This window comes from Astyanax mexicanus, unplaced genomic scaffold (assembly GCF_023375975.1).
Source record: "Astyanax mexicanus isolate ESR-SI-001 unplaced genomic scaffold, AstMex3_surface scaffold_31, whole genome shotgun sequence".
NCBI classification, from domain to species: domain Eukaryota; kingdom Metazoa; phylum Chordata; class Actinopteri; order Characiformes; family Acestrorhamphidae; genus Astyanax; species Astyanax mexicanus.
In genome coordinates this window covers 5,339,414-5,355,565 of record NW_026040041.1, presented here as the reverse complement: position 1 = coordinate 5,355,565, position 16,152 = coordinate 5,339,414, and the positions used below count along the sequence as shown (strand labels likewise).

The 16,152-nt window shown below is 36.3% G+C and overlaps 1 protein-coding gene across 1 annotated transcript in view; it reads right to left on the bottom strand.

Annotated features, from left to right (window-relative positions):
* The window catches only part of LOC125788858 (HLA class I histocompatibility antigen, alpha chain E-like), a 33,442-nt gene extending 18,084 nt beyond the window's left edge, over positions 1-15,358 (bottom strand). The window contains exons 1-2 of the mRNA XM_049472736.1: positions 15,165-15,358; positions 10,424-10,693 (exon numbers count right to left, since the gene is read on the bottom strand). Coding sequence (XP_049328693.1) covers positions 10,424-10,693; positions 15,165-15,225 — 331 coding nt within the window. The 5' untranslated portion in view covers positions 15,226-15,358. The remainder of the gene's footprint in view (positions 1-10,423; positions 10,694-15,164) is intronic.
* Between the last annotated feature and the right edge of the window lie 794 nt (positions 15,359-16,152).

Here is a 16,152-nt window from a genome sequence, read left to right as displayed (position 1 = left end):
TCAGATCTTATCCAAGCATATGAACTGAATGTTTAGATACATCAGTAATTTGATCTAGATTACTAAAATATATACAGTCATATGAAAAAGTTTGGGCACCCCTATTAATCTTAATCATTTTTAGTTGTAAATATTTGGGTGTTTGCAACAGCCATTTCAGTTTGATATATCTAATAACTGAGGGACACAGTAATATTTCAGGATTGAAATGAGGTTTATTGTACTTACAGAAAATGTGCAATATGCATTAAACCAAAATTTGACCGGTGCAAAAGTATGGGCACCCTTATCATTTTATTGATTTGAATATTCCTAACTACTTTTTACTGACTTACTGAAGCACAAAATTGGTTTGGTAACCTCATTGAGCTTTGAGCTTCATAGCCAGGTGTATCCAATCATGAGAAAAGGTATTTAAGGTGGCCAATTGCAAGTTGTTCTCCTATTTAAATCTCCTCTGAAGAGTGGCATCATGGGTTTATCAAAACAACTCTCAAATGATCTAAAAACAAAGATTGTTCAACATAGTTGTTCAGGGGAAGGATACACAAAGTTGTCTCAGAGATTTAACCTGTCAGTTTCCACTGTGAGGAACATAGTAAGGAAATGAGCACAGGGACAGTTCCTGTTTAGCCCAGAAGTGGCAGGCCAAGAAAAATATCAGAAAGGCAGAGAAGAAGAATGGTGAGAACAGTCAAGGACAATCCACAGACCACCTCCAAAGAGCTGCAGCATCATCTTGCTGCAGATGGAGTCACTGTGCATCGGTCAACAATACAGCGCACTTTGCACAAGGAGAAGCTGTATGGGAGAGTGATGCGAAAGAAGCCATATCTGCAAGAACGCTTTTGCATACCTCAGGCGACTCTGTTTGTGGCGTGCTTGCAGAAATGGCTTCTTTCACATATATATATATATATAGTACAGTACAGGCCACAACTTCTCTTTTTCAATGTGTTTTCTTTAGTTTCATGACTATTTACATTGTAGAATCTCACTGACGGCATCAAAACTATAAATGAACACATGGAGTTTTATGTACTTAACAAATAAAGGTGAAATAACTAAAAACTAGTTTCTTCAAAATAGCCCCCTTTTGCTCTGATTACTGCTTTGCACATTCTTGGCATCAATATCTCATTGAGCTTCAAGAGGTGGCCACCTGAAATGAAAGGTTTTCCAACAGTCTTGAAGGAAGGAGTTCCCAGAGGTGTTTATTAGCACTTGTTGAGAATCTACAATGTAAATAGTCATGACCTGTACTATACATGTATCTAAACATTCACCATGGGGAGTGGTCCAGCAGTCTAAACCGCTGCCACTATAAGCGGGAGGTCGCAGGTTTGAACCCCCGCTCATGCAATCTCCCAGTCACCACAGTTTTCCAGGTATAGTGGAAAGTGGGAATGGAAAGTATTCAGACCCCTTAAAAATGTTCACTCTTTGTTTCATTGCAGCCATTTGCTAAAATAAAAAAAACTTTACTTTGCCATCAGCTGCCGGCGCTCAGAGGAAGCAATTAGTCTTGTTCTCTCTGGGTGGGTACAGTACAGTCGATGGCGCTCTTTCCCCTTATCACTCCTAGGGTGATGTTGATCAGCACTACTACTACATTTCTGCTACTGTAATCTGATCATGTAGTGAGTTGATGCTGATGCTGAATTAAAGTACAGCCAGATCATATTTAAAAGCTGTTTAACTGGAGTTTAAGAGTTTTTAAAAATAATTTCTACAGTAGTGAAGCATTTAATGTTGTTCTGAGTTGAGGAAATAAGAATATTTTTCTGTTTAAACATTAATAAACATGTATAAACTTTATTTTATAATCAAAGTTTATTATAATCATAATTCCACACTCACAGTTAGTTTTTTTGTGTAGTATAGCTGCTATCATTACTGCTACTGTAATCTGATTAGTTGGTGAGCTGATGCTGAATGAAATTACAACCAGATCATATTTAAAAGCTGTATAACTGGAGTTTAAAAGCTTTACATTATTTCTGCAGCAGTGAATCATTTTATGTTGTTCTTTGTTGAGAAAATAAGTTTCAATATTAGTGTAAAATTGATCAAAGGTTTATAAATTCTGATTCTGCTCAGTTGTTCCATATGAACAGATAAATTTTATACTTATTATTCTATTACCTGACACACCCAGAATCTTTAAGTGGTAAGAGATTTTCTAATGCTGCAATGAAATGCAGTGCATATATTTATTTGTTATGATATCATGTTAAACCCTACAGTGTGTGAACTAAACTCTGTCTCTAAAAATGGGTGTTTAATAAATGGTGTTTCGAAGTTGAAACATTTGCATAGATCTCAGAAGTGATGAATTTAAGAATATCACTTTTTTAATACTTGTTTTGCAATAAGTCTTCCTCATCAATGTTGCTTTTATATTAAAGTTTAAGTAGTATATTTAAGCTTTTTTCACACTGATTCCAGAAAATGTAGAGAAACAATCTGTTACCCTGTTGTGGAAAGGAGGACTCAAAAGCATAGTTTTTTTTAGATGTATAAATTTATTAATGTATATAATAAAGGCACACAAGGTTAAACTCTCACCCACAGGGATTGTGAGCCAGTTTGATACCAAGGCACCACTGGAGTTGGGTGGGTTGGGCACTGAAACGGCACCTTAAAATGGCACCTTAAAATAAGAGCAAAGGGACTTGCCCCAAAAAAAGTGAAAAACAGAGCTGTCACAGACAGGTTCTTTAACGTGGAGTTTTGAATTTATCTGCGTTTGGCTTTTGTGGTCTTTGTTGCCTGGTTTTACTTTCTTTTCTGTTCCCTTTATCTTGTCGTGTCTTGTCACCAGCTGTTACTGGTCCTCACTCCTCTACAAAGGTGCGACAGAGAACTGAGGTTTCACTGGGTCTTTATACTGTGTCACACAGCTGAGCCTAGTCAGCAGGGCAAACTGAGTCTTTTGTCACAGACCAACCAGCTCTGCCACTTTGCTGGAGACTGGCTGTATAAGCAGCCTTTTTACACATTGCACAACAAAAAACAGACTTTAAAAACAATAATAATAATATTTACACAATTTACACACATTACACACAAATTAATACAATTTACACAATTTTACGGCAAGGCGAGATTAAAGAGCTCAACACTAGACCTCTTTACTGGATTCCAGTTTGTATAATTCCAGGTTTCTGATTCACAACACAGAAATGTCAGTGCTTAAGGCCCAAAACTGGCAGCTTAGTAAACCCAAGTACCAAACCCACAACACTGTCTTTAATAACACCATGCTCTAACACTGAGTGATTAAAACCGCCTAGTTTTAGCTTCAAAAAGCACAGACTTTCTGTAGTGGTGTTGAACGGTCTGTAAGAGTAAACTACAGTTTGGACTGTGTGGTTAATAGTACATCTTATCCATTGGGTGGCTGTTATTTGGCAGCAGGATCTTCTGGTGGACTAATAACAGGATCTTCAGGTGGATTGGGGTAACAGGACCTTCAGGTGGACTGATAGCAGGACCTGTAGGTGGATTGGCAGAAGAACAGAACAGAACAGATCTTTAATACTGTATTTAGAGATCTTCTATAGGATGGAAGGAGCTCCTCCTTTCTTCTGATTAAATAAAGATCAGATCTTATCCAAGCATATGAACTGAATGTTTAGATACATCAGTAATTTGATCTAGATTACTAAAATATATACAGTCATATGAAAAAGTTTGGGCACCCCTATTAATCTTAATCATTTTTAGTTGTAAATATTTGGGTGTTTGTAACAGCCATTTCAGTTTGATATATCTAATAACTGAGGGACACAGTAATATTTCAGGATTGAAATGAGGTTTATTGTACTTACAGAAAATGTGCAATATGCATTAAACCAAAATTTGACCGGTGCAAAAGTATGGGCACCCTTATCATTTTATTGATTTGAATATTCCTAACTACTTTTTACTGACTTACTGAAGCACAAAATTGGTTTGGTAACCTCATTGAGCTTTGAGCTTCATAGCCAGGTGTATCCAATCATGAGAAAAGGTATTTAAGGTGGCCAATTGCAAGTTGTTCTCCTATTTAAATCTCCTCTGAAGAGTGGCATCATGGGTTTATCAAAACAACTCTCAAATGATCTAAAAACAAAGATTGTTCAACATAGTTGTTCAGGGGAAGGATACACAAAGTTGTCTCAGAGATTTAACCTGTCAGTTTCCACTGTGAGGAACATAGTAAGGAAATGAGCACAGGGACAGTTCCTGTTTAGCCCAGAAGTGGCAGGCCAAGAAAAATATCAGAAAGGCAGAGAAGAAGAATGGTGAGAACAGTCAAGGACAATCCACAGACCACCTCCAAAGAGCTGCAGCATCATCTTGCTGCAGATGGAGTCACTGTGCATCGGTCAACAATACAGCGCACTTTGCACAAGGAGAAGCTGTATGGGAGAGTGATGCGAAAGAAGCCATATCTGCAAGAACGCTTTTGCATACCTCAGGCGACTCTGTTTGTGGCGTGCTTGCAGAAATGGCTTCTTTCACATATATATATATATATAGTACAGTACAGGCCACAACTTCTCTTTTTCAATGTGTTTTCTTTATTTTAATGACTATTTACATTGTAGAATCTCACTGACGGCATCAAAACTATAAATGAACATGTGGAGTTTTATGTACTTAACAAATAAAGGTGAAATAACTAAAAACTAGTTTCTTCAAAATAGCCCCCTTTTGCTCTGATTACTGCTTTGCACATTCTTGGCATCAATATCTCATTGAGCTTCAAGAGGTGGCCACCTGAAATGAAAGGTTTTCCAACAGTCTTGAAGGAAGGAGTTCCCAGAGGTGTTTATTAGCACTTGTTGAGAATCTACAATGTAAATAGTCATGACCTGTACTATACATGTATCTAAACATTCACCATGGGGAGTGGTCCAGCAGTCTAAACCGCTGCCACTATAAGCGGGAGGTCGCAGGTTTGAACCCCCGCTCATGCAATCTCCCAGTCACCACAGTTTTCCAGGTATAGTGGAAAGTGGGAATGGAAAGTATTCAGACCCCTTAAAAATGTTCACTCTTTGTTTCATTGCAGCCATTTGCTAAAATAAAAAAAACTTTACTTTGCCATCAGCTGCCGGCGCTCAGAGGAAGCAATTAGTCTTGTTCTCTCTGGGTGGGTACAGTACAGTCGATGGCGCTCTTTCCCCTTATCACTCCTAGGGTGATGTTGATCAGCACAAGGCTGCATCTGTGAGCTGATATATCAGAACCGAGTCGCTGCGCTTTCCTCTGAGTGTTAGCGCTGTGATGCTACTCAGTAATACTGCATCAGCAGCAGTTCAAAAAGAGGCGGAGTCTGACTTCACGTGTATCGGAGGAGGCTTCCTGGTGTTGGGGCATCACTAGTGATGAGGAGAGTCCTAGTGAGTGTGATGGGTAATTGGCTGAGCAAAATTGGGGAGAAAATGGGAAAAAAAAACACGGGGCGAGTAACACAAAAATAACGGTGGTAAATAAATTCCCACCTACCTGTAGAGAGTTTATCACCGTCTTCATCAGTCCTGGTCCTGATCACCGTCCTGTACAAACTCGGTTTAGCAGGTTTAACAGGACATGGCTGATTGATAGGTAGAGCAGGTGTGCGTTTGCAGGGCAGGGTGGAGTCAGGACCAGGACTGATGTGCACAAGTGTAATATCTCTGGTGCAGAGTGAACTTGAAGCAGGACTTCCAGCATCTGCTGAATCTGCAGAATATTACAGAATAAATACACCAACTCACATTTACACTCATTCATCCTGTTTTAAACAACACACAAATTCATTGGTATAGGAACCGGGGGGGTGGGTGGAACAGAAATAGGTGGATTTGTCCCCCCAAAAAATGTGAACGCAGAAAAAGCAGAAATTGTCTTAAAATAAACTTTTATTTTAAATCTGCACCCCCGCCATGAACAGCACCTCCTCTCAGAGGACAGTAAATCAGTACTTCTATTCAAGTTGTACACTGACAACCTTAAGTTTAATTTCTATGGTATTTCCTATGAAACAATAAAATCAAATATTTGCAGAAATTTGAGGGGTGTAATCTTGTTCTTTTGTGAGATACTGTTTATTGGTCATGTATAAAATGTGTTTTTCACAGAATCCTGAAATACAAGCCCACCTACCTTTGAGCACACTGTCACTGCTGGCTGAAGGTGATACACTATCACCCCCTGTACCTGTAAAACCAGAGGATATTCCAGTATTAATATATCGTCTTATATTTACAGTCATGTATTCTGTACTAAACATCATTTAACATCACAGCAAGCACAGGAAGTAGTGTAGCTGGCTTACAATAAAGCAGAACTACTTACGATTTCTTCTTTTCTTTATCAGAACACAGAAAAGCACACAACACAGGTCCAGTATTATAAGCACAGAGAACAAAACTCCAATAATAAGGGCCACAGGGCTTCTTTCTAAAAAAAAAAACACACACAAAAGAAAGCACCAGTAAAACTGACTGATGATATCATAAACTGATCTTCTACTCATAAACACTGGTGACTTTAGACTAGTCACCCTGATGCTCCATCACTCTGGAACAGGATAAATCTGGACTCATCAGATCTTCACATGATCTTCTTCCACTGATCCAGAGTCTGATCTTTACTCTCTTTATTAAACTGAAGCTGTTTTTAAAGCTGGTTATTCTCACTGATAAAAGAGCTTTTCTCAAAAAGCACTAATCACAGCTGTTTAGTCTCTTTAATCCCTTTAGTTCCCTTCACTGCAGTGTGAGTGAGTGTGGTAAAGCTCTTACTTTCACTGTTAAACAACATATCCCTAAGTTCTAGTGCTTTTTTATACCATTTGTCTGATTTCACCAAAAGTTTAAGTGATCGCTGATCACCATCATTTAGGATATTTTTTCTGACCACATTCCTTCCTGGTAGATGATGTTCCCCCCTGTCCTTTCACTGTTTAATAATAAAGAGTTGGTCAGTTCTTAACCTGATTTTAGTAGTTTTAGTTTCTCTTTAGATGTTTTACCTGCATTATTGATGCATACCAAGAATTTGACCCTTCTGAAACAGATAAACACCTTTCCAAGACCACAGCATGAGTCTGACTTTCCACATGATTGTTTAATTAACTAATGAGAAGCTACTCCCTGCATCAGTTAGGGTTAAATTTAAACTTGTTGCAGCTGAAACATATTAATCACCCATGCAGTAATTATTATCCATGGAGAGGCTCTTACATATTAGTTTAGTTAAACCCAAAAATAATTAATAGATCATTGGTTTATTATCATTTTAATGGACATCAGGGTCTAAATAAATAATGATATTTTATTAATAGTACCTAAAATATTGTTGTTATAAAAATACATTTTATAAATAATTATTTTATTTCTATTTTAATCCCATTTTCTACCCAAAATAAAAGGATAATTACCCCACCCACTCTTTAGGGCTCCTACTAACAATAGTAATGCCCCCAACTCTAAGAAGCTAACACACACCTGTATCCACCAGCATCACAATGGGAGTGATGTACAGAATCTCGATTAACAAATTTAATCTGATTAATCACAACAAAATTCTGTGATTAACTGCGATTAATCGCATTTGTTTTTCTTCAGATGTAAATTATTATAGTGAATATTTAAATGTAAATAAAATAATGAATGTAAAGAAATGTAAAATGCAATTATATGTATATTAGTGGTGTCAATTAAAATAATAGTATATACTTGTATGTTTGAGGGCAAATAAAATCAACATAGAGTGCTGGAGAATGCATGATGCATAAATTGAACTGTAAAATTGGTTGTGAGTATTTCTGAATTTGAATTTAATTTGAATATTTAAAAATGATCAGAGATGAGGAGCAGTGCAGTGCAGGAGTGCGGGTGTGTGGTGCGTGTGTATGAGTTAGAGAGAGAAAGAAGAGAGAGCTGGAAGTCTGAACCGGACTGTTACTGCTGGACACCGTATGAGCGCCGCCGTTCAGTCGTTCAGCCAGAAAACAGATCAGTGTGTTGGGCGGGGCAGGGCAGATTCCAGCGGAAGTAGGAGTCAAACTTGGTGCTTTAATAAACTTGCGTTATAAAAATAGTAACGCGTTACTGATTCCAAATTAACAGCGTGCGTTAACGCTTTAACGTTGACAGCCCTTATCATATTATAATGGTATGTTAGCATAATATATCAGTAATGTATGATTATATTTACCCAATTTTTTAATTACTGGTTCTGTGAGGGAGCTGTGAGACACATAACAGTCGTACTGGTCTTTCTCAGCTTCCAGTATCTCCACACTCTTCCTCAGCTGGTAGGTTCCATCATCATTGGGTCTGACTCCAAAAGATGTTATCCGATCTTCACTTAGTGAAATGCTGTTCGTCCTCAGACTCATCTTCACGTCTTTGGGGTAGAATCCCGTTGCCAGGCAGGTCAGGGTCAGGTCACTCGAGTCATTTACAGATTTCTTTGCAAATATATGAACAGCAGGTGGCGCTAAAGAGAGAAATGGAGCAACATTTCAGTTTAGCCTTCAAACAGATAAAAGTTTTTAACAGTTTATATCTCTATAACTACACCACAATATGATACAGTAATGCCTGCACCATTTCAATAATATATTCATAATAAAGTATATATATATATATATACATAGTAAAGATTTTCTAATCTCTATAACTATTATTAATTTACATAATTCTTTACCTTTATTTAAACTGCTACGTTAAAGTAAATAAATTCAACAAACAGTAAACTAAATCTATTAAATAAATACAGATGATTTTGCTGTACATTTCCGACTATCCCTCACTATGGGATATGTGTTTATGTGTAATAAAACAATTGACTTATTGCTGCTCTAGTGCTGTACTATGTGCAATAGCTAAATTTATCATATGTGGAATAATGTGTTTATGGACAATATGTGCAGTATCAGCTCTTATGTACTATTTATTTGCTGTTTATTACTGTCAGCCTATGTGCAGTAAAAAACGGTCACTGCTTACCATGATATGCGTACTGGGGGACTGTGCTTCCATTAATCTTAATATTTCTAGATATATATTTTATAGTATTGTTATTGTTCTCTGATATTTTTTGTATATATAGATTTTTATATTATATTGTTTTATATTTCCTGACACTTCTGTCCTCTATGATGCAGCAACTTTGCAAATTTCCCCGCTGTAGGATTAATAAAGGATTATCTTATTTTATCTAATCTTATTTTTGTAGTAATAGTAAAAATATTAAAAGGAAGAAGAAGAAAAGAAGAAGAAGTCTAAATCAAAATTATGAAAAGCAACCAGATACTCACTGTTACTCTGTGTGATGTCAGTAGTTTTGTACTGTAAATACATCTTCAGCATCTCCTCACACTGATCACATTTCCTAACAGCATTAAATATTCTACTCCACTTCTCCTCCCTCTCTCTGTTCTTCTTCTTCTCCCTCTCTCTGTTCTTCTTCTCCTCCCTCTCTCTGTTCTTCTCCTCCTCCCTCTCTCTGTTCTTCTTCTCCTCCCTCTCTCTGTTCTTCTCCTCCTCCCTCTCTCTGTTCTTCTCCTCCTCCCTCTCTCTGTTCTTCTTCTCCTCCCTCTCTCTGTTCTTCTCCTCCTCCCTCTCTCTGTTCTTCTTCTCCTCCCTCTCTCTGTTCTTCTTCTCCTCCGGGGTTATCCAGGTTTTAGAGGTGCAGTTAAACTGAAACAGATCTTCTCCATCATAACCGAATTCATTAATACTGTTTAATACAGTCAGAGATCCATCAGAACTCTGTTCACCCTCACAGCCGTGCCTCCACTGAAGAACATGACTGTCTGAAGAACAGAAGAACATAAATGTGTTTTATTGAGATTTAAGTGATAAACCAACACAAAGTAGCACATGATTGTGAAGTGTAATGAAAGTAATACTGGATCTGTAAGTTTGGGTGGATGGTTGGTTCATATCTTGGTAGGTTTGTAGAATATTTTTTCAGCTTCATTGTTTTTTGGATAATGGATTGATGGAACAGAGCTGATTGAGATGATCAAAGCTTGAGATGTGTTTTTTAAACCCTGACCCTGCTTTAATCTTCTTCTCCACAACTTTATCTCTGATCTGTATGCTGAGTTCCTTCTTGGTCTTCATGATGCTGTTTGTTCACTAGTGTTCACTAATAAACCACTGAGGTCTTCACAGAACAGCTGTATTTATACTGAGACTAAATTACACACAGCTGGATTAACTCTATTAACTCATTAAGTTTAGACTTCTGAAGGCTGTGACATAATTTCACTGGATTTTATTTAGGGGGTTCAGAGTATATACTTTTGCACATAAAAATTGTGAAAACCATTTATTATTTTCATTCCACTTCACAATGTGAACACTTATGTGCTACTTTGTGTTATTACAGAATATTTAAGCAGAAAATAAGTAAAAACAGTGTTTCTCACCTGAGTGAGAGTGTCCAAACTCACTCATCTGAATGTCGAGGAGTCTGTTTAACAGTTGTGTGTCGCATTGCAGTTTTTCAGTGCTGGTTTTCCAGTCAGATTCTGAAATGTTCTTCAGCCAGTTCTGTTTAGCAGTTCTGGGTTTATCTGAGCTGCTGCTGTAGAAATCTATCTGTCTGTCGTTCAGCAGAGTTACAGCAGTGCAGTCGTAGAGATGAGAATCAGAGTTTATAGACTGAATGGTGTAGAGATACAACAGAGAGTGTTTATCTGTAGAAATCAGAAGAAAAAGACAGGGTGTTGAGGAATGTCCAATATATAAAGGATAGTAACTTAAATAAACACTTAAATAAAGCTTTGATTTATTTCAGATTAAATTATTTGATAAAAAACAACCACAGTGTAAACAGACCAACAGTATTCAACACCTGAAGTACTCAGTTTGCTATTTATAGGTTTATGTTTGAGTAAAATTAATAATGTTTTATTCTATAAACTACAGACAACATTTCTCCCAAATTCCATTTTATTTGCAGAAAATGAGAAATGGCTGAAATAACAAAAAAAAGATGCAGAACTTTCAGACCTCAAATAATGCAAAGAAAACAAGTTCATATTCATAAAGTTTTAAGAGTTCAGAAATCAATATTTCGTGGATTAATCCTGGTTTTTAATCATATTTTTTTTCATGCATCTTGGCATCATGTTCTCCTCCACCAGTCTTACACACTGCTTTTGGATAACTGTATGCTGCTTCACTCCTGGTGCAAAAATTCAAGCAGTTCAGTTTGGTGGTTTGATGGTTTGTGATCATCCATCTTCCTCTTGATTATATTCCAGAGGTTTTCAATTTGGTAAAATCGAAGAAACTCATCATTTTTGTGCTCTATTATTTTTCCAGAGCTGTAAATATATATAGTTCACACACCCATGCTCTAGTTCACATGAGAGATTGTTCTGGATTAGGATTTTAAAATAAACCAACTACAGTGATTAATATGAACCATATGTGCATTATGATATTGTACATGCAGGTGTGTTTAAAGGTGAATTTAAGTTATGTTTGTTATGTAGCTCTGGTACTTGTGTTGGTGTTAAAACACTGTTCAGAAATGTCCTGCAGCTTCACTGACCCCAGATCTCGCCTCACTGGAATGTCCGGTTAGTTTGTGCCAGATTTAAACTCGAGCTCAGAGATGAGAGCAGAGCGAATAGCAATAATAACATTAACTGTACTGCTGTACAATCAGTTTATTATGGGAACATACCAGCAGGGTTTAGGATAACTAATGTTCATATATGAACTGTTGTTAGAAAACACTCTGAAACACTCAGCAGTATACAGTACTGTGCAAAAGTTTTAGGTACCTAAAATCCACACATCCATTTATCTCAGCAATATGAGTGTTTTTACCTGAAAAAAGCCCCACATATAATTTTAACAGATGCAAATAAATATTAATACAGTAAAACGTAACAAGAAATTCTCATTTTTAACTATAATTATGTTATATCCTGTGAGCTGAGCTGAATAACAAAGTGTAGACAAAGTGTAGCCAGCTGTATATTATGTTCAGTTCCATCAGCAGCTCACCTGATTTATCACATTTACCAATAATTTACCAAACCAGGTGTTGATTAATATGATGAGAACTAGAAATTAAACTCTATTAAACTCAGATGAGGAGGAGAGATTAGGAGATGTTTTAAGGAAAACAGGGCTGTAAAAGCTGTAACTGCTTTTTGTAAAATAGCTGTTTGTATTTATTGCAATGCTGTAATGTGTTTTACTGAGATAATAAACACTTACTGCACAGATAAGAAGCTTTTTCTTTACTGAAATTCCCTTTTAGACTGTAAGTTAAAAAATATTTGGCCTTTCTAGACCACTGTCGACCACTGTCTACTGAAAACACAAACCTAGCTTTAATAATAATAATAATAATAATAATAATAATAATAATAATAATAATAATAATGAGGAAGAGATGATGTCATTCAAAAATATTGTTTTTCTATATGTATTTTCCTCACAACAGAAATCAGTACCATGTAATATAATGTACCAGTAAGATTGTTGGATTTTTCTAATAATAAACAGAAGTACAAAAATTTAAATAAAACAAATGTAATTATTTGTGGTTTACCGTAAATCCACAAATCTTATAGTAAATCACTATAATACATGCAGGGATTCATTACTTTAGCTACAGTGAATCAGAGTGAAACATTGTGGCGTCTGTGTGTGTGGCTGCTGTATGCCTGTGTGTGCCTGTCTCTGTGTGCCCGCCTCTGTGTGTCTGTGTATGTGTGCTGTGTGCCCTAGCCTACGTAGTTGGCCCCTCCCCCGTTTCCTAGGTTATGGGGAGGGGCTATGCAGATGGGTGCCGGCTAGGGCACTCACCATAGAGTAGGGAGGGAGTTGGTTCAGTGACCTTAGGGATGTTATGCTGTGGGAGCAGTGGGGTTTCGCTCTCCTAGCCTTGTTAAAGGCTGTAAGCGAGTGGCAAACCAGTTTAAATAAAGAGCTTGAGTACTTGTCATGAGTCTCACGGGTCCTCCTTCCACGCCACAACATGTTTAGGGATAGAATGAGATTTTTCTTCATAGCAAATGTGTTTCCACCATCCTCCCTTATTCTTCCCACGATACTGAGTTACTCATGACTTAAGAATGTTAAACTGGAACAAACGTCCCTTGTGCTAGAACTTCCCGTTAAAAAGACTGTAGAGAGACTGAGAGTGAGTCCTAAATGAACAGGGTGAATGGAGCTAATCGGCTAAAAAATCATATTAAAAATATTACCTACATTAAACAGGTTTTATGTAATATAGATGCTAGCATTTCTGCTACTGTAATCTGATCATGTAGAGAGCTGATGCTGAATAAAGGTACAGCCAGATCATATTTAAAAGCTGTAAAACTGGATTTTAAAAGCTTTTTTTAAATAATTTCTGCAGCAGTGAATCATTTGATGTTGTTCTGAGTTGAGGAAAGAAGATTAATTTTCTGTTTAAACATTATTAAACTTTATGTAATACAAGAACTTATATAGAATATAATGTAATTATATAGTTATACAGAACTAAAAGACATTAAAGGTCTCATTCTGCCAAAATCCACTTTTTCTTGTTTTTTGTATAATACTATAGGTCTTAACCTTTACACCCGATGATTTTGTTACTTAATAGTTTGTTCATATTCTCCACGTTAGCATGTTAGCATACATGATTCATGTATTTTTTTTGTTTACATTACTGGTTCACTTGATTACTTACTGTTTACGTAGTGTTTTGTGTGTCTTCCAGAGATAACTCTATTAAAGGTAATGGGAACCTATGCTAAGCTAAGGCTTTTAAATGTAAATTGGGCCGAGGCTAAGCTAACGCTATTTAATGTAAGGGGAGCCGAGGCTAAGCTAACGCCATTGAATGTAATGGGAACTATCCTAAGCTAACGCTATGTAATTTAAAGGTAGCCGAGGCTAAGCTAACGCCATTGATGTGTAAAGGGAAACTATCCTAAGCTAACGCCATACAATTTAACGGTAGCCGAGGCTAAGCTAACTCTATTGAACGTAAGGGGAGGCGAGGCTAAGCTAACGCCATTGAATGTAATGGGAACTATCCTAAGCTAACGCTATGTAATTTAAAGGTAGCCGAGGCTAAGCTAACGCCATTGAATGTAATGGGAACTATGCTAAGCTAACGCTATGTAATTTAAAGGTAGCCGAGGCTAAGCTAACGCCATTGATGTGTAAAGGGAAACTATCCTAAGCTAACGCCATACAATTTAACGGTAGCCGAGGCTAAGCTAACTCTATTGAACGTAAGGGGAGGCGAGGCTAAGCTAACGCCATTGAATGTAATGGGAAACTATTCTAGGCTAACACCATGTAATTTAACGGTAGCCGAGGCTAAGCTAACTCTATTGAATGTAATTGGAACCTATGCTAGCTATGCTAAGCTAACGCCATTAAATGGAGTGGTAGTTGTGGCTAAGCTAAAGTTGACGTTAGGTGAAATGTAAGGGTTAATTTTCTCTGAAAACATTTTGTCATTTAAGTTTTAGAGCTGCAAAATTTACTGTGGGGGAAAAACAATACAATACAGATACATTTTATTTATTTATTAATTGAATCTTCACTTTTGAGTGCAGTGCATTACATACTATATATATATATATATATATATATATATATATATATATATATAGTATATATATATATATATATATATATATATATATATATAGTATATATAGAAAAAAATATATATATATATTTTTTTATCACTGGAACATAATTCAGGTCTGAAAGGGTTAAAAGCTGTATAACTGGAATTTAAAAGCTTCATAAATTATTTTACAGCAGTGAAGCAGCTGGTGTTGTTCTGTGTTGAGGAAATAAGATTAATTTTCAGAGTAAAACTGATTAAACGTTTATAAACTCTGATTTTGCTCAGTTTCTCCATATGAACCGATTCTTTTCAGACTCACTGTAGAGCGCTTTCTAGTGTCTGACACACCCAAAATCCTCTAGTGGTATTTCTGCACTGTTGGTAATTCTAACAGTGCAAATATATATAAATAATACATAAATAAGCATATATATATATATATATATACGTATTTATTTATCATGATGTCAAGTAAAACTCTGCTGCAGTCTGTGTGAAGTAAACTCTCTCTCTCTCTCTGAAAGTTAAAAGTTAAATAAACTCTAAAACAGATTAAAACTCACCTCCAGTCACGATCAGGAGAAAGCTGAACAGCAGAAGAGCTATGATAGATCTCATCATCATCTTCTCGCATTATTATAAACACAGAAATAAACCATTTATCCGGGATAGATAACTCTGGGAGAAAGAGATCCTCTAGCCTTGAACACAGAAACGAGTCGATTCTATGATTCGGTTCTTTTAAGTGAGCAGGAGTCGGTTGAACTGGAGTGAACTGATTCATTTCATTGCAACTGGTTGAAACTGATGCGACAGTTTTTCAACATTAAAGTATTTCTCAATCTCACAGCCAAACCACAGATAAATCACTACCCAGTAATATATAAAGTATTATATATCATATATTTAGTGTGTAAATTAAGCTTTAAATGGATTTATCTAATAAAAAACAGAAGAACATAAAATGTAAAATAGAAAAAGTTAAATTATTTGTGGTTTACTGTAATTCCACAAATGTTATTATAAGTCACTATAATACATACAGGGAGCTATTACCTTAGCTACAGTGACTCAGCTCATATCTTACATATTAGGGGATAGAATGACAGACCTTTTTATTTATAGTAAAATATGTGTCCACCTCCCTCTCCTGTATCTTAAAGTTATCTGGTGTGTGAATGTTTAACGGGAACAGCATTCCTATAGAGAGTCTGCCCACTCCGTTATACCGCAAATCCACCGCTAACCGCTAGAGGGAGCCCGCGAGTGAGTCCTAAATGAATAGGAGTGAATGGAGCTAATCGGCTAAAAACTCAAATTAAAAATAGTACCTAACTATTTATTCTAAAATATTTTTTAAATTTAGAAAGTATAATAAAGTATTTCACTCAGAAATGAAAGAAAACGTACCTGTATATTTATATGTTTCTACAGTAAACGAGTTTTACTTACTATCGACGCTAGCATTGCTGCTACTGTAATCTGATCATGTAGTGAGTTGATGCTGATGCTGAATTAAAGTACAGCCAGATCATATTTAAAAGCTGTTTA